Source organism: Ammodytes marinus, assembly GCF_949987685.1.
Source record: "Ammodytes marinus genome assembly, contig: scaffold_47, whole genome shotgun sequence".
Taxonomy (NCBI): domain Eukaryota; kingdom Metazoa; phylum Chordata; class Actinopteri; order Uranoscopiformes; family Ammodytidae; genus Ammodytes; species Ammodytes marinus.
Genome location: NW_027648108.1, coordinates 7,399 through 26,164, shown reverse-complemented (window position 1 = coordinate 26,164; position 18,766 = coordinate 7,399). Strand labels below are relative to the sequence as shown.

Here is an 18,766-nt window from a genome sequence, read left to right as displayed (position 1 = left end):
CACAGCCTGCAATGACATCACAATATGACTTCACACAAATACAACGTGGCATCATGTGTGTGAGTGTGTGTGTGTGTGTGTCTCTGTGTGTGTGTGTGTGTGTGTGTGTGTGTGTGTGTGTGTGTGTGTGTGTGTGTGTGTGTGTGTGTGTGTGTGTGTGTGTGTGTGTGTGTGTGTGTGTGTGTGTGTTTGGCATGTACAATAACAACATTTAAATGACTTATTGTCAAGTTTTACCTGCAAACAATGCAGCAATATTTTCTGTTTCATTCTGTGACTTTATAAATCCACCATCTTGGTTTTATTTTACTGTTTTATTAGACAAGTCACAATATCATGAACAACATGAGACATGCTTTTGACTTTTGACTTTTAAAATGTTTTATTAATAACACATATGTAAGTATGCATTTAAGTATGCAAGTATGTGCATATAATTTATGTGTGCTTGCTAGTATGTAAGTATGCATTTAAGTGTGCAAGTATGTAAGTATGCATTTAAGTATGAATTTAAGTATGCAAGTATGTGCATATCATTTATGTGTGCAAGTATGTAAGTATGCATATAAGTGTGCAAGTATGTAAGAGTATGTAAGTATGCAAGTATGTAAGTATGCATTTAAGTATGCAAGTATGTAATAGTATGTAAGTATGAAAATATGTAAGTATGCATATAAATGTGCAAGTATGTAAGAGTATGTAAGTTTGCATTTAAGTATGCAAGTATATGAATATAATTTAAGTGTGCAAGTATGTAAGTATGTAGTGTGTGTGTGTGTCCACTTGTGTTTTATTGCTGCATAACACATTGCCTTACGAAGACATTAATACAAATGTCTGTATTTGTATATATTGTTTTTCAATAAAGTTTGATTGAAAAAAACCCTTCTGACCTCACTGATGACCTCACACCTTCTCTTCTTCTTTCAGCAAATCCGCTGGAAGAACTGACGGCAAAAGACTTTTACTTTGAAAATCAGCAGAGGCGACTTCCTGAGACAGACATTCCACACACACTTTGTTCCTGTTGAAACGAATGAATGTAAAACAATAAAAAATATCTAAAAACTGGATCTTTGTGACTATATGAATAACATGGTTTAAACATGTTAAAGCTGCAGTGTGTAACTCTGTGTGTGTCAGAGAAGTGAAACATTTTCTAAGGTTTATTCTCATAATAACTGAATAAACAAACTTTCCTCACAGGAAAATGTGATCCCTGGAACACTGTTTGAAGTTAGAAAGCTTCCTGAAAAGTTACTGTTTCACTGTTGTTGTTTACAGCAGCAGGGCCCACAGTTTGGTTTACAAACATATTCTAGTCTTAACGTTTGGTAAAAACTTGCTGAAAAGGCATTTTTTGTTGTAAAAATACAAGGGTACACATTAAGTATGCAAGGGCACGAGTTTAGTATGCAAGGGCACCATCTTAGTATGCAAGGGTACACATTTAGTATGCAAGGGCACAAGTTTAGTATGCAAGGGCACACATGTAGTATGCAAGGGCACGAGCACGAGTTTAGTATGCAAGGGCACACATTTAGTATGCAAGGGCACGAGTTTAGTATGCAAGGGCACACATTTAGTATGCAAGGGCACACTTCTAGTATGCAAGTCTAGTATGCAAGTCTAGTATGCAAGTATACTGTCATTGAAACTTTAAACTGTTGAATCTTGAATGGATGACTCACCTGGTCTGTCTGCTCCACAGCTTGCAATGACATCACAATATGACTTCACACAAATACAACGTGGCATCATGTGTGTGAGTGTGTGTGTGTGTGTGTGTCTCTGTGTGTGTGTGTGTGTGTGTGTGTGTGTGTGTGTGTGTGTGTGTGTGTGTGTGTGTGTGTGTGTGTGTGTTTGGCATGTACAATAACAACATTTAAATGACTTATTGTCAAGTTTTACCTTCAAACAATGCAGCAATATTTTCTGTTAAATTCTGTGACTTCATAAATCCACCATCTTGGTTTTATTTTACTGTTTTATTAGACAAGTCACAATATCATGAACAACATGAGAAATGCTTTTGACTTTTGCCTTTTAAAATGTTTTATTAATAACACATATGTAAGTATGCATTTAAGTATGCAAGTATGTGCATATAATTTATGTGTGCTTGCTAGTATGTAAGTATGCATTTAAGTGTGCAAGTATGTAAGTATGCATTTAAGTATGAATTTAAGTATGCAAGTATGTGCATATCATTTATGTGTGCAAGTATGTAAGTATGCATATAAGTGTGCAAGTATGTAAGAGTATGTAAGTATGCAAGTATGTAAGTATGTAATAGTATGTAAGTATGAAAATATGTGAGTATGCATATAAGTGTGCAAGTATGTAAGAGTATGTAAGTTTGCATTTAAGTATGCAAGTATATGAATATAATTTAAGTGTGCAAGTATGTAAGTATGTAGTGTGTGTGTCCACTTGTGTTTTATTGCTGCATAACACATTGCCTTACGAAGACATTAATACAAATGTCTGTATTTGTAAATATTGTTTTTCAATAAAGTTTGATTGAAAAAAACCCTGATGACCTCACTGATGACCTCACACCTTCTCTTCTTCTCTTTCAGCAAATCCGCTGGAAGAACTGACGACAAAAGACTTTTAATCTGAAAATCAGCGAGGCGACTTCCTGAGACACACACTTTGTTCCTGTTGAAATGAATGAATGTAAAACAATAAAAAATATCTAAAAACTGGATCTTTGTGACTATATGAATAACATGGTTTAAACATGTTAAAGCTGCAGTGTGTAACTCTGTGTGTGTCAGAGAAGTGAAGCATTTTCTAAGGTTTATTCTCCTAACTGAATAAACAAACTTTCCTCACAGGAAAATGTGATCCCTGGAACACTGTTTGAAGTTAGAAAGCTTCCTGAAAAGTTACTGTTTCACTGTTGTTTTTTACAGCAGCAGGGCCCACAGTTTGGTTTACAAACATATTCTAGTCTTAACGTTTGGTAAAAACTTGCTGAAAAGGCATTTTTTGTTGTAAAAATACAAGGGTACACATGAAGTATGCAAGGGCACGAGTTTAGTATGCAAGGGCACCATCTTAGTATGCAAGGGTACACATTTAGTATGCAAGGGCACACATTTAGTATGCAAGGGCACGAGCACGAGTTTAGTATGCGAGGGCACACATTTAGTATGCAAGGGCACGAGTTTAGTATGCAAGGGCACACATTTAGTATGCAAGGGCACAAGCCCGAGTTTAGTATGCAAGGGCACACATTTAGTATGCAAGGGCACAAGTTTAATATGCAAGGGCACACTTCTAGTATGCAAGTCTAGTATGCAAGTCTAGTATGCAAGTATACTGTCATTGAAACTTTAAACTGTTGAATCTTGAATGGACGGCTCACCTGGTCTGCCTGCTCCACAGCCTGCAATGACATCACAATATGACTTCACACAAATACAACGTGGCATCATGTGTGTGTGTGTGTGTGTGTGTGTGTGTGTGTGTGTGTGTGTGTGTGTGTGTGTGTGTGTGTGTGTTTGGCATGTACAATAACAACATTTAAATGACTTATTGTCAAGTTTTACCTTCAAACAATGCAGCAATATTTTCTGTTAAATTTTGTGACTTCATAAATCCACCATCTTGGTTTTATTTTATTCTTTTATTAGACAAGTCACATCTCATGAACAACATGAGAAATGCTTTTGACTTTTGCCTTTTAAAATATTTTATTAATAACACAGTAAGTATGTAAGTATGCATTTAAGTATGCAAGTATGTGCATATAATTTATGTGTGCAAGTATGTAAGTATGCAAATAAGTGTGCAAGTATGTAAGAGTATGTAAGTATGCAAGTATGCATTTAAGTATGCAAGTATGTAATAGTATGTAAGTATGAAAATATGTAAGTATGCATATAAATGTGCAAGTATGTAAGAGTATGTAAGAGTATGTAAATTTGCATTTAAGTATGCAAGTATATGAATATAATTTAAGTGTGCAAGTATGTAAGTATGTAGTGTGTGTGTCCACTTGTGTTTTATTGCTGCATAACACATTGCCTTACGGAGACATTAATACAAATGTCTGTATTTGTAAATATTGTTTTTCAATAAAGTTTGATTGAAAAAAACCCTTCTGACCTCACTGATGACCTCACACCTTCTCTTCTTCTTTCAGCAAATCCGCTGGAAGAACTGACGACAAAAGACTTTTACTTTGAAAATCAGCAGAGGCGACTTCCTGAGACAGACATTCCTCACACACTTTGTTCCTGTTGAAATAAATGAATGTGTGAATTTACAGACACCCCTAAAGTGGACTGTCCCATCTTAACCTGGCCCTCTATCCACACACAGGGCAATGCAGACAGTGAGGTAATGTAGAAAAATTACACTTAACACAAAAGTAAAAAGTTTCGACTCGTGTACAAAACAGACTCAACGAAGAATGTGTTTTATTTATGCTTTATTTTTGTTTAATCATCACAAAAATAAGAAATAACCAGCTTTAAGTTTTGTTGATTTAACACTAAAAAGCTGCGACGTCTTCTGCTCCTCAAAACCCTGAAGACACAAACAGAGAAACATTTATTGATCAGAACCTGAAGACTCACCCTGCGTTCCTGATCTCATACTCTTTCTTTTCTCTTTTCTACATACTACATCTGACAGTATGGGGATTGGAACACAGCCCATGTTCCAGAGAACAACAGATGTGTTTGTATTGGAGGGAAATACTCACAGCTGATTGGTCCAACAGCAACAGGAAGCTGATAGGAGGAGGCTGCAGACCGAGCCCGACGCCTTGAACAGTTCTTAAAAACAGAGAAGAAGATTTTATAGATTATTTTCAAGTTTATTAACAGAGAAAATTTATCAACAGACATTAAATTAATAATAAAAAAATAGATTAGAGCCGTCAAAGTTTATGCGATTATAAATTGCTCCAGATGGTCGTGTTTCACCCAAAAATAATAATAGAAATATTTATTATATTTTTTGAATTGTATGTGTTTATGAGGACAGGAGGACAGGTGCACTCACAGGGCTGCAGGAGGCGCTGCTGCGGTCACACATGCTGATTCTGCAGTGCAGGTAAACGTCCTCATACGTCCCTTGGTACAGGAAGAACAGAGCAGAGAAACGAGCTTGCCGCGAAGCACCGCTCTCAATCACCTTCACATGGCGACGGTCAACGGGACACCTGGAGGGAGGAGACAATCACACAGCAGCTCAAATCCTGTTGTTATCTCCAATATACATATATAATATACATTGAGAGGGACACATCCCCCCAGGATTCAAATATGCTCAAAATGCCCCCCCCCCCCACCCCAACATAGATATGAAAAACATAGATGAATAAGAAAACTGCTATACCACGAGAGGCACACATCATCAAAATAATAATTGATTTTTGAAATATAATTTAGAATGACACGGAATTAGTTTTCCAAACTTCAAAAAAAAAATTGGGAGATTTGATCCAACCCCCATGTTGATTCCATGGCTATGGCCTTGGTTAGCTCAAATTTTACTTTGAAAATCTGCCATCTAACTGGCAAGAAGGATGATTATGTGAAACCCATATACTGACTATTAGTGGACAAGTTTTCACATTCACTCCAACACAGTCAGTTTGATAACAGCAACATCTAGTGGACGTTGGAGGAACTGCAGTCTGCTCATTACTTGAAAAAACACATTTGGTAAAAATAAGCTAAAAAGCCCGTTTACAGAGATAGCAGTTTGTGGTGGTCACCTGCTCTGGATGAGGAAGTGTCTGTGTGCGTCACTGGCGTTGGGAGAGTTTGTGACGTAGCAGGTTTCCAGCAGCAGCCCGAAGCCGTCGTATTCGGTGTTGTTCACGGATACGCCAACGTGCAGGGCGGAGCCAAGCGGCAGGCGGACCGGGCCGGCGGGGAACGCCTCGCTGAAGTCCGGCCTCGTGTACAGAGTCATGGAGGCTCTGGTGGGATCGCCCACACTCACCACACCCTCCCCACTGGCCCTGTGAAGAAGACCATGTCAACAACCAACAAGGTATGAATGAGAAGGTAAGAACACACAACACTTGGATGAATGTTTGTTAGTAGAGGTGTACTCAATAGATCAGGGGCTGCCTTCCACTAACAGACAGAAAGTGGGGAGGCTCCGGTCTGACTGGAGGCTAGATTGATGACTACATGAACCAATCAGGGGCTGCCTTCCACTAACAGACAGACAGTGGGGAGGGTCCGGTCTGACTGGAGGCTAGATTGATGACTACATGAACCAATCAGGGGCTGCCTTCCACTAACAGACAGACAGTGGGGAGGGTCCGGTCAGACTGGAGGCTAGATTGATGACTACATGAACCAATCAGGGGGTGCCTTCCACTAACAGACAGACAGTGGGGAGGGTCCGGTCTGACTGGAGGCTAGATTGATGACTACATGAACCAATCAGGGGCTGCCTTCCACTAACATGAACCAATCAGGGGCTGCCTTCCACAGTGATGCGGTGAAGGTGGTGAACTCACAGCGGCTGGTAACTGATGGCTGTGTCCAGACTGGTGATGTCATCCAGCGGGAAGATGCAGGAGAACTGGAAACTCCTCGGGACGTGGATGGATTCCTTGGTCAGACCGGGGGGGTACACGAACACAATGTTGGTGTACAGGACATGGGTCCCGTTGTTCTGTAAAGAAAAAGAACATTTTTGGGCGTTTTTGCATGTTCATTAGACAGAGTGGAGAGACAGAGATGAAATGGGGACTGAGCCTCTATGGTATGGACTCTTACCACCACGGTTTGACATTGACATTTGTTAAGGCTAATGATTGTTTTCAGATCTTGTTTGGTCATCAACATGTTGACCCGATGATGGCGCTTGAGGATATATGAAGTTATTACAGTTCATTATTATTTGATAATATTTCAGAAGTATGAGCTGAGAATGCAGGAGTTTGTGTTCAAGTCCCGCAGTGGAAGCAGCAAAGGAGACAAAGACCTGAAAAAGGTGGACAAGTCCGTCCTCAGTTTCCTATGTAGAGACTAGGGCTGGCCCGAATGCCATTTTTCAGGCTTTGAATATTCGTTGGTTTTTCCGAGCGAATATTTGAATATTCGTTCCAGAAAAGCACACCATCAAAAACAACATAAAAAAATTAAATAAATTCTAAACGTTAATAATCCCTATATACTCCCTGGAACCGATTTTGACAGTATCTGCATATTTTGTTGAAGATTTACGCGCTCGGAGGTGAAGTAATGGATGCGCTATGACACTTAGTGATGTAATATCCTCCTAAATGAGCAATACTGCTACTACTACTACAATATTACTAACTTGTATATCCAAATATAAAATTATTTGATGACATTATATTGCAGTCTTCTTGCAAAAAAAGGTAAAAAAGAAACAAAAAAAAATGAAGCTCCGAATACTAATTTAAGCTCCGAATACTAATTTTCCGAACAAGTATTCGAATATTCGAATAATTCGGGCCAGCCCTAGTAGAGACCTGAGAGAGACGCAGCACTGCCAGAAGGGGCCTTGCAGATTTGACAGCATGGGAGAAGGAGTTGGCAGAGAACTAGGAGCTTAAAGATGGATTCTGCCCTTAACCCTGAAGACGATATCACACACAGGAAGACTCTGTTCTGGTCCACCAAGCCATCTGCAGCTGAGCTAGAGAAGAGAACTTTCTGGCCCCTAGCCCACTCTTGTCCTGACTGCAGGAGGTGGACAGCCCGACCCACAGTGCCCAAGACGTCAGCCCTCCCTGAGGCACGGCTGTGCTTATTAAAGCCCCTTTCTATTCAACAACGTGAGCATGTCCTGACTCTTTCTCAATGGCTCTTCCCAGACTCACACACATTCCAAGCATTGCATCCTGTCTTGAAGGATCAGCTAGCTGCCCACTAGATCAGAGTAGAGTAGAGTAGAGTAGAGACAGTAGAATAGAGTAGAGTAGAGTAGAGACAGTACCATGTGGTGGAAAAGTGCCTCATGTGTGTGCCAGTTTAATATCTAGTTATTTTGCCCCCTAGTGATAAATACCCAGATAGGACCTGGGCAGGACATGGTAGACCTGTTGGGAAATCTGGTTTGAGGATAATGTAGACACCATCCACAAGTTGCTTCAGGAGAATTCAATGGACAACAAATGGTGTGTGAGTCTGTCCATTATGTAGCTCCTTTCTCTATAAATACATGTGTTTATGTGGAATGAGCTCATTCACACAGATTGTAAAGCATGAGAAATGTAATAAAGAAATGTCACCCTTTTTTCTACAGACAAGTTCTTTGGATTCTTCTTGATCCTCACTGACCTTCACCACGTTTCCACAGACGTCCCTCCTTCGTTCCACCAGGTAGGACATGGTCTCCGGGCCGTCCACCTGCTCGTGGCAGCGCGGGTCGATCAGGTGAGCAGAGGAGGCGTTCAGCCCTAGATCCTCCAGGAAGTTCTTCTGGACCGTCAGACGCAGCTGGTTCCGTCCACACACCAACTCTGGCTCTGGAACAAGGCATTGTGGGTATTAGAGTCTTCAACTTCAACAACATGTCGACAGATTTTACACCACACAAACCACAGCTCAGTCAGACATGTTTTTGATGTAGTCTGATGTTTTGTGAAAGTTTCTAACTGGATCGAAAAATATTTTAAATGGTACATTAAATTAAAAATCTAACTATTTTAGGTCAGAATCATGAAGGTAAATCATAATCATAAAGGCTCCAGCTTAATATCACCCCCCAAATTTACCATGTTATTTTCAATCCCTTAAGTGGACGACTGAATTGTGGATGTTTAATAGTCACTCACAGGGCACTCCGGTGGTGTAGTGGATAGAGCGTGTACTATATTGGCTCCAGCCTCATTGCAGTGGTCGCGGGTTCAAATCCGACCCGTGGACCTTTACTGCAGGTCATCCTCCCTCTCTCTCTCTCTCTCTCTCTCTCTCTCTCTCTCTCTCTCTCTCTGTCTCCCCATTTTAACTCTGTACTGTCTAATAAAGCTTGAAAATGCCAAAAAAATAAGCTTTAAAAAGAAATAGTCACTTACTCTTAGGTACACACCTCCAGTTGATGGTGTCATTGCTGGAACAGGTCTCAGTTGCTGTGCAGGTATCACACGTATGTATTTGTGTGTTGACATCTGATGAGGAGCACAAAACAAATGAGTCCACTAGAGAATCTGATGGAACCAAATGATCCTCAAGGCATGATCATCTTCTGACACAGATAATGGAATTCGGGACAGCCTTTGCGTGCCGCTATGACGCAATCGGTCTTCAAATGCAGCCTACGTAGGGTGCAACCCCTGAATCAAGACACAGCAAAGGAGTCTATTCGCTGTCAGAGGGAAGGCGGGGGGAGGGGGATGATAACCAATCAGAAGACCAAGAGCCCTCGTCTGTGAGATGTCCATCAACATAAATCACACAGCAAAGGAAAGTTACATTTGGGATGTTTAAATATTTCCTTTAAAACTACAAACAGCCCCTTGAGACGTTTGTCCTATTATCATGTTGGTTATTAGCGTTCAGAGCATGAAAGCTGTTGGGCGGTAACATTGGTAATAAATTCATTTTCAACAAAATTTTAACCTGTAAAGTGACTGTTTTCGCTAACCAGCTTTGAACGTTTTAAGAATCTAAATTAGAGCTACATCAATAGAATGCAGTTTTTACCGGTCACACAGAGATCTACCCCATCTGGAAAATATGTTATAAAAGCTGAAAGCTGGATGATATGTAGCAACTACGCTCTAGCTGGAGAACTATCCTTAAAAAATGATACTAATGATATTCGTACAGTTTAGGTTAAGTTAAATTGGGCGAATGGGGCGATTCTGGAGAATATGTGTTGACTAAATCACTATTTTGGTTTTACAGTCTCTTACATTTTGCAACATATTTACCTTCACACTGAAGCCTCAGCAACTAGATCTTAGCATTTGGCTCAACCTCGATACCACAGTGTAACTGCATAGAAGGAATACTTGTTGCTTACCTGCACAGTATGACATACACATAGAGGGCTTCGTGAACTTGTAGACGTAGTAGTTTCTTGCGCAGGCTTTCACATGGATTGGGTTTTCCTTGTACTGGCAGCAGCTGTCCCAGCTGGCACAAACCGGGACCAGTTTGATCCCTTCAGAGAGCAGCGGGTGGGGCGTCTGCAGCCACATTGGAGCTTTAGTCCCACACATGTTTCTCTGAATGCATCTCTCTGGCATCTGAACGCTGCTGTTACCCAGGAACAGACGGTACCAGCCCTGAAACTCTGAGCTGGATTCACACTTCCAAGACCCTTCTATCCCCCTGAAGCTTGTGGCTCTCCAGGCGTCGTCTAGCGGCGTGTAGTGATCACACGGGTCGATGCAGCGAGATGTGCCGTCCACCAGGAGGCAGTCCTGACCTGCAGGGCACGGTCTGCCGCCGCAGGAGAACGTCACAGATCTGGTTTGGGCCGCGGAGCGCTGTGGTAGATCAACCTACATGGAGAGATATGTTATGAATCAGTGGTCACCAGCATGGACCTATTGGTTAAATAAAGGCTATTATAATGATAATAAGCATGGACCTATTGGTTAAATAAAGGTTATTATAATGATAATAAGCATGGACCTATTGGTTAAATAAAGGTTATTATAATGATAATAAGCATGGACCTATTGGTTAGATAAAGGTTATTATAATGATAATAATATATTACCAGGCAGGAGAAGGAGCCTTTGGTGTTGTGGCAGCGTTCCCCGGGCCCACATGGAGTCTGAGGCAGAGAACACTCGTCGATGTCCACGCAGCCCTGCAGAGCCGACCAGCGGTAGCCCTGGCTGCAGCAGTCTGAAATCAAAAATTAAATTTAATGCCAACGTCATCAAGGCACTATAGCAAACGTAGGATGTAATGGAAGTCCTGACCACAACTCACATTGATATACTACCAATAGCTTTGTGAAGTGTGTCTTTATACTCTTGATAACAAAATCTTAAGATTTGCCACTTAACGACCCCTCTCCAAGTAAAGAGCAAACTAAACATGTCAGACCTTTATAAAGGAAGACATATACTTTGTTCGAGGCCTTATTTTGAGAATATTAAATTCAATGTCTGCACACACACACACACACACACACACACACACACACACACACACACACACCTTGGTTACAGGAGGTTGGGTCGTAGCAGGTGAAACCGTCTCCCACCCAACCGTCGTCACAGCGACAGGACACAGCCTCAGTCTCTACTCTGTTGTCATGGACTCTGTTGTCATGGACGCATCGAGCCCGGTGGTGACACGCGTCACAGCTGGTTGCTACGGAGCCCGAGGACACGCCCACTTTAACTACAAAGGATAAGGGAAGTGTTAGAGCCATTTATAGAATGTTACATTATTATAATCTATTCTTATTATAAGGATTACATTGACATTTGCATTTATTTTTATAGCTCTTAATTTAGAATTTAAGTAATATAATACTCAGATATAACAGCTTGTGAAACCTTCACAGAGAGGCTCAGATATAACAGCTTGTGAAGCTTCTCAGAGGAACCAGTGTGTGGACTCACCGCTGGTCTGAGCTGAACAGGCAGCCACGAGCAGCAGCAGCATCACACTCATGATCCGGTAGAACATCTTCAATCACCTCACTGTTGGAGAGGGAAAATAAAATAAAATAAAATAAAATAAAAAAATAAAATAAAATAAAATAAAATAAAATAAAATAAAATAAAATAAAATAAAATAAAATAAAATAAAATAAAATAAAATAAAATAAAATAAAATAAAATAAAATAAAATAAAATAAAATAAAATAAAATATCAATTAAATTAAATTAAATTAAATTGTAAAGTAAAGTTTAATTTTTTCATTTATTTTTTCATTTAACTTTTATTTATCCTCCAGAGACCAGTTGAGGGGTGACCCTCATTTACTATTGCGTTGAGTTCAAAACAAATTCAAAGGAAAAACAACAATACATAAACAATATTCAATGCAAATACATCAAATACACAACAACAGGTGAAGAGAAAAAAACAATTGAAACATTTACACAGTGGTGAAGAGTGGCAGCAATTAAAATGAAATGGGTGAAAGTACAATATAGCCTAATTAAAACAGTTACAGGTAGAGTTTGGCAGATTTAAGATAGTTTGTTTAATTTAAATTGGTTAAAGGATATGAAGGTATTTAGTTTAATTTGTTAAAAGTAAAGCAAAGTGAAATTAAATTAAATTTAAATTTTATTTTATTTATTTTATTTTATTTTATTTTATTTTATTTTATTTTATTTTATTTTATTTTATTTTATTTTATTTTATTTTATTTTATTTTATTTTATTTTATTTTATTTTATTTTAATTCACACTTTCTCTCTCTCTCTCTCACACACACACACACACACACACACACACACACACACACACGTATACACTATCATCTTCTTTGTTTATTTTCTTTACTGTTATGTTATGCATGTTTTGACCACATGGTGGCAGCACAGTGACAGTGACTATCGATTAGTACCATTTATTTCTACATTAGTCATAAACTGTTTAAAGTTTTCTGATCAAATGTGATTTAATAACTAGAAAATGCATTTCCTGCTGAAAATGCGTGTGAATGCTGAAACAGCTTACGCTAAACTGGATAGCTGAGTATGAAGATTTGAAAATGTCTATAAAGGTTTATAAAGTTGTTGAAGTTTATAAAGGTCATAATTGTGTAAAATAAGTTTAAAAGGAGTTGAAAAGTTGAATATATAGAGGTTTGAATAACATTTCTTGCTGAAATTATGAAGAAGTTGAAAGACATGGATAAAAATCTTAAAACTATGAAATAGTAATTGAATAGACTTGGAGCTAAACTACCTTGATGGCTTGAATGTATATGAATCAGCTAAAGGAGTATGAAGATGTGGAAAAGTAAGAAACAGTCTTAAGTATGAACAGTAGTGAATTGTTTAACTCTTATAGGAATGATGTTGAATATTTAAAAATGTCTAGATAAAATTATTACTGAAAGACATGAAAAAAAAAATGATGTGTGAAATAGGCCTTCAAAGAGCAGAGTGTTTGCCCCATTTCAACTGTGCCTCTCCGAACTGTCTAATAAAGCAGAAAAAAGAAAAAAATAATCAAGAAAAAAAGTTAAATTGCCCTTTAATGGGCAGAGTGAGTCACCAAGGTGAGTGTATGTCTTATTGAGGGTCTGTGATCAGGCAGAAATCCCATCTTTTAGAGGCCTCAGAGAGGTCATTTCATCCAAAACCTCACCTAAAACCGCTGCCTCTAACTGACGGACCGTGAGTCTAACTGACAAAATTATTTTATTGTTAGAACCAGAAGAATCTGATAAAGACACAGTGTGAAGATTATGTCTGTAATGTGAAGAATATGAGAACCAGAGCATTTTAAAGGTGTGGTACAGTCTGCCTTTCTCCAGAAATGTCATGTCTCAGTTATCAAGGCGGCAGTTGGTTGGACACCATTTAGCTTGGAAGCCCAAAACTTCCATTGTGTAGGTCCGATTGCTTCAGTAGTCACATCTATGCGACCGGCAGAATATGTCCTACATTTTTATGTAAAAATTATCCGCGTAGGGTTTAATTTGTGGGAGTGAGAGGCAGTTATGTGGAAGGTTTTGGTGTATTTTTACACGAGTTCTACACTGTAACAGTTGGTTCCCCCACTCTGCCTCTGAACATTCCGTCCCATCCGGATCCCATTATAAATTTAGAAAGAGGTTGAAAAAAGCTTAAAACTAAAACTATGTTTGTTCAAAGACTGTTTAAGATTTTAAAAAGTTGAATAGGAATTGAATAGCTGCAATTAATGTGAATTGTTTAACGTTTGAATGGAGGTTGTAGCTGAAAAAATGCGGGAGGAGATAGGTTTCAAAGCGGAGGAAGTTTTAGCGGTTTGGAATGCTGCTCCTATCCGCGTCAATGTTAAAATAATTTGTTAAAAAGCTGAATATTTGAAATAGTTTAAAAGATTGAAACATGTTGAAATGTGTTTAATAGTGTGCTGAAAGAGCTGAACATTGTGATTATTGAATAGTTTAAATAGCTGAAAATTTGAAGGAGTTACACTTTTGAAGGATTTGGAGGCTGCTCCCATCCGCTTCAGTGTTAAATAAGTTGGTTAAAAAGCTGAATATTTTAAAAAGTTTAAAAGGTAGAAAAATGTTAAAAGAGGTCCAAACATGTCCTTAAAGAGCTGAACATTTTGGTATTTGTATGGTTGAAATAGCTGAAGATTTGAAGGAGTTGAAGAGAGCCAAAAAACGTACGGAAGCGGAAAAATAAGTTTAACTAGAATTGCAATTCCTGAAGAAATTGCGGTGTGAATGCTGCGCTGCTGAACTGAAGCTGATGCTGAATAAACTTCACTGCTGAATGTTGATGAAGAACGAAGGATGAATATATCTGAATGAATAGAATGATTGAATAATACAATCTATGAAAAATGAATTAAAAATTTATGAATTATGACCTTGAAACTTGACCTTTGACCTCTAAACTCCTATGGGGTTATAATTGAGTCATAATAAACATTTGTGCAAAGTTAGAAGAAAATCCGTGTAAGTCTATATTTTGCGGTAACTGGGACTTGAACCACCAACTTTAAGCTCAGGGTTTAAAAAAAAATAAAATAAATTATAGATATGCCTAATGTGTCATATGCACTTCCCACGAGACATGTTCCCCTTCACACAAAGATTTAAGGTGAAAATGTTATTCCCTAAGCAGGATTCGGACCTGTGATCTTCAGGCTGCGAGACCTAGGCTTAAACCACTAAGCCACCAAAGTTGTTGAATCTATCAGAGCAGGTCACATCTATAAAGAGAACTCTATATTCCTATGGCGCGGTGGTGAGCTAATCAGGGCCAATTGGTAACAGCTGTGGTCCCTCTCCACCTTTAGAGCTGAGCGAAACGCATCCTTCAAACTTCTGCCTCTCACACGCAAACCGTTTGTCTGACAGACAAAATGAAGATACCGTGAGAATCAGAAGATTCCAAGATATGGATAAAAAACTTAAAACTGTGAAATAGTAATTGATTAGACTTGGAGCTAAAGTACATTGATGGCTTGATGGAGAGCTCGTCTGAGTCAACTCAGTAAGCTACAACATAAAATAAAAGATTGCGGTGGAGGCTAGAACGGAGGCGGAAGCGGAGGCGGCTTCTTCTTCTTCTTCTTTTAATTTCCGGCAATTGCCTTTTCAGCACATTGCTGCCACCCACAGGACAAAGATAACACGCGTTCAATGAACGATCTGAAAAAAAGCATTTCCTGCTGAGTTGAAAAGTTGAACAAAAGTGGAAAAACTAAAGGTTTATAAAGTCGAAGTTTATAAAGGTCATACTTGTGTAAAATAAGTTTAAAAGGAGATGAGTTTTTTTTTAAATTATCTATTTCAAATAGCCTACACAATGGTATAACTGCAGCAAGACAAACTATGCAATTAATATTAGATATTATTGCATATTTAATCAAGTAAATAAATTACTATTTCATTTAGAACTGTGCCATATCTCTCCTCTTCACCCCAAAGCCCAAAAAACATTAGGATTAAAAAAAGACAGTGCCTCACCAGCCATAAACCTCACTGCACGTCTCTTCACATTCACACTCTCTCACTCACACACACACACACACACACACACACACACACACACACACACACACACACACACACACACGGACTCTCTCACTCACACAAACACACACACAGTTTCACATGGGATGTTACTGGTTTCTATGGCAACAGTTGATGACAGTGTCTTCAGTTATTTTGGTCCTGTAATACACTGATATGCAGCAGTTGGTTGGACACCATTTAGCTTGGAAGCCCAAAACTTCCATTGTGTAGGTTCGGTAGTCACATCTATGCGACCGGCAGAATATGTCTTTTTTGGGTGTAATAAACCTTTAAATATCTCTGAAGTTATGAATTTTATGAAAAAATTGTGAATTATGGAAATGTGCTCCCATGCAAGACGAACATGGGACAATTTGAATCCTTAAAAGGAGTTGAAAAGTTGAATATATAGAGGTTTGAATAACATTTCTTGCTGAAGTTATGAAGAAGTTGAAAGACATGGATACAAATCTTAAAACTATGAAATAGTAATTGAATAGACTTGGAGCTAAACTACCTTGATGGCTTGAATTTATATGAATCAGCTAAAGGAGTATGAAGATGTGGAAAAGTAAGAAACAGTCTTAAATATGAACAGTAGTGAATTGTTTAACTCTAATAGGAATGATGTTGAATATTTAAAAATGTCTAGATAAAATTACAATTGAAAGACATGAAAAACAATGTATGTGTGAAATAGGCCTTCAAAGAGCAGAGTGTTTGCCCCATTTCAACTGTGCCTCTACGAACTGTCTAATAAAGCGGAAAAAAGAAAAAAAGAATCAAGAAAAAAAAGTGAAATTGCCCTTTAATGGGCAGAGTGAGTCACCAAGGTGAGTGTATGTCTTATTGAGGGTCTGTGATCAGGCAGAAATCCCACCTTTTAGAGGCCTCAGAGAGGTCATTTCATCCAAAACGTCACCTCAAACCGCTGCCTCTAACTAGCGGACCCTGAGTCTAACTGACAAAATTATTTTATTGTTAGAACCAGAAGAATCTGATGAAGACACAGTGTGAAGATTATGTCTGTAATGTGAAGAATATGAGAACCAGAGCATTTCAAAGGTGTGGTACAGTCTGCCTTTCTCCAGAAATGTCATGTCTCAGTTATCAAGGCGGCAGTTGGTTGGACACCATTTAGCTTGGAAGCCCAGACCTCCCGTTGTGTAAGTCCGATTGCTTCAGTAGTCACATCTATGCGACCGGCAGAATATGTCCTACATTTTGATGTAAAAATTATCCACGTAGGGTTTAATTTGTGGGAGTGAGAGGCAGTTAAGTGGAAGGTTTTGGTGTATTTTTACACCAGTTCTACACTGTAACAGTTGGTTTCCCCAGTCTGCCTCTGAACATTCCGTCCCATCCGGATCCCATTATAAATTTAGAAAGAGGTTGAAAAAAGCTTAAAACTAAAACTGTGTTTGTTCAAAGACAGTTGAAGATTTTAAAAAGTTGAATAAGTGTTTAATAGCTGTAATTAATGTGAATTGTTTAACGTTTGAATGGAGTCTCTAGCTGAAAAAATGCGGGAGGAGATAGGTTTCAAAGCAGAGGAAGTTTTAGCGGTTTGGAATGCTGCTCCTATCCGCTTCAATGTTAAATAATTTTTGTTTAATTGCTATTAATTATGAAGTTATTAATTTTTTTGAAAATTTTGAATGAAAGCAATAATGTGGAAAATGGGCTGAATATGAGGATGGTTGAATATAGTTTGTGGAATGAAGCATGTTGAAGATATGGCCGGCCCTGAAAAGCGGGCGGAAGTAAAATAATAACTAGAAATGCAATTCCTGAAGAAATTGCGGTGTGAATGCTGCGCTGCTGAACTGAAGCTGATGCTGAATAAACTTCACTGCTGAATGTTGATGAAGAACAAAGGATGAATATATCTGAATGAATAGAATGATTGAATAATACAATTTATGAAAAATTAATGAAAAATTGATGAATTATGACCTTGAAACTTGACCTTTGACCTCTAAACTCCTCTGGGGTTATAATTGAGTCATAATAAACATTTGTGCAAAGTTAGAAGAAAATCCGTGTAAGTCTAAATTTTGCGGTAACTGGGACTTGAACCACCAACTTTAAGCTCCGGGTTTTAAAAAAATAAAAAAAATAAATAAAAATATAGATATGCCTAATGTGTCATATGCACTTACCACGAGACATGTTCCCCTTCACACAAAGATTTAAGGTGAAAATGTCATTCCCTAATTAGGATTCCAACCTGTGATCTTCAGGCTGCGAGACCTAGGCTTAAACCACTAAGCCACCAAACTTGTTGAGTCTAACAGAGCAGGTCACATCTATAAAGAGAACTCTATATTCCTATGGCGCGGTGGTGAGCTAATCAGGGCCAATTGGTAACAGCTGTGGTCCCTCTCCACCTTTAGAGCTGAGCGAAACGCATCCTTCAAACTTCTGCCTCTCACACGCAAACCGTTTGTCTGACAGACAAAATGAAGATACCGTGAGAATCAGAAGATTCCAAGATATGGATAAAAAACTTAAAACTGTGAAATAGTAATTGAATAGACTTGGAGCTAAAGTACATTGATGGCTTGATGGAGGGCTCGTCTGAGGACGACCTAGAGAGAGAATGTATATGAATCAGCTAAAGGACTATGAAGATGTGGAAAAGTAAGAAATAGTCTAAAGTATGAACGGTAGTGAATTGTTGAACTCTAATTGAAACAATGTGGAATATTTAAACATTTCTAGATAAAATTATTATTGAAAGACATGACATTTTTTTTCATGTGTGAAATAGGCCTTCAAAGAGCAGAGTGTTTACCCCATTTCAACTTTGTCTCTCCAAACTGTCTAATAAAGCGGAAAAAAGAAGAAAAAAAATCTAGAAAAAAAGTGAAATTGCCCTTTAATGGGCAGAGTGAGTCACCAAGGTGAGTGTATGTCTTATTGAGGGTCTGTGATCAGGCAGAAATCCCACCTTTTAGAGGCCTCAGAGAGGTAATTTCATCCAAAACCTCACCTCAAACCGCTGCCTCTAACTGACGGACCGTGAGTCTAACTGACAAAATTATTTTATTGTTAGAACCAAAAGAATCTGATGAAGACACAGTGTGAAGATTGTGCCTGTAATGTGAAGAATATGAGAACCAGAGCATTTCAAAGG

At 38.6% G+C, this 18,766-nt stretch overlaps 1 protein-coding gene across 1 annotated transcript; it reads right to left on the bottom strand.

Annotated features, from left to right (window-relative positions):
- Positions 1-4,534: 4,534 nt before the first annotated feature.
- On the bottom strand, positions 4,535-11,612 carry LOC307271008 (uromodulin-like; the record flags this gene model as incomplete). Its single annotated transcript, XM_080054892.1, has 11 exons — positions 4,535-4,542; positions 4,721-4,793; positions 5,023-5,182; positions 5,741-5,989; positions 6,500-6,657; positions 8,295-8,482; positions 9,032-9,124; positions 9,982-10,465; positions 10,687-10,817; positions 11,136-11,321; positions 11,546-11,612. 11 exons carry the CDS (start codon positions 11,610-11,612, stop codon positions 4,535-4,537), a joined length of 1,797 nt encoding a protein of 598 aa, XP_079911018.1.
- Positions 11,613-18,766: the final 7,154 nt, after the last annotated feature.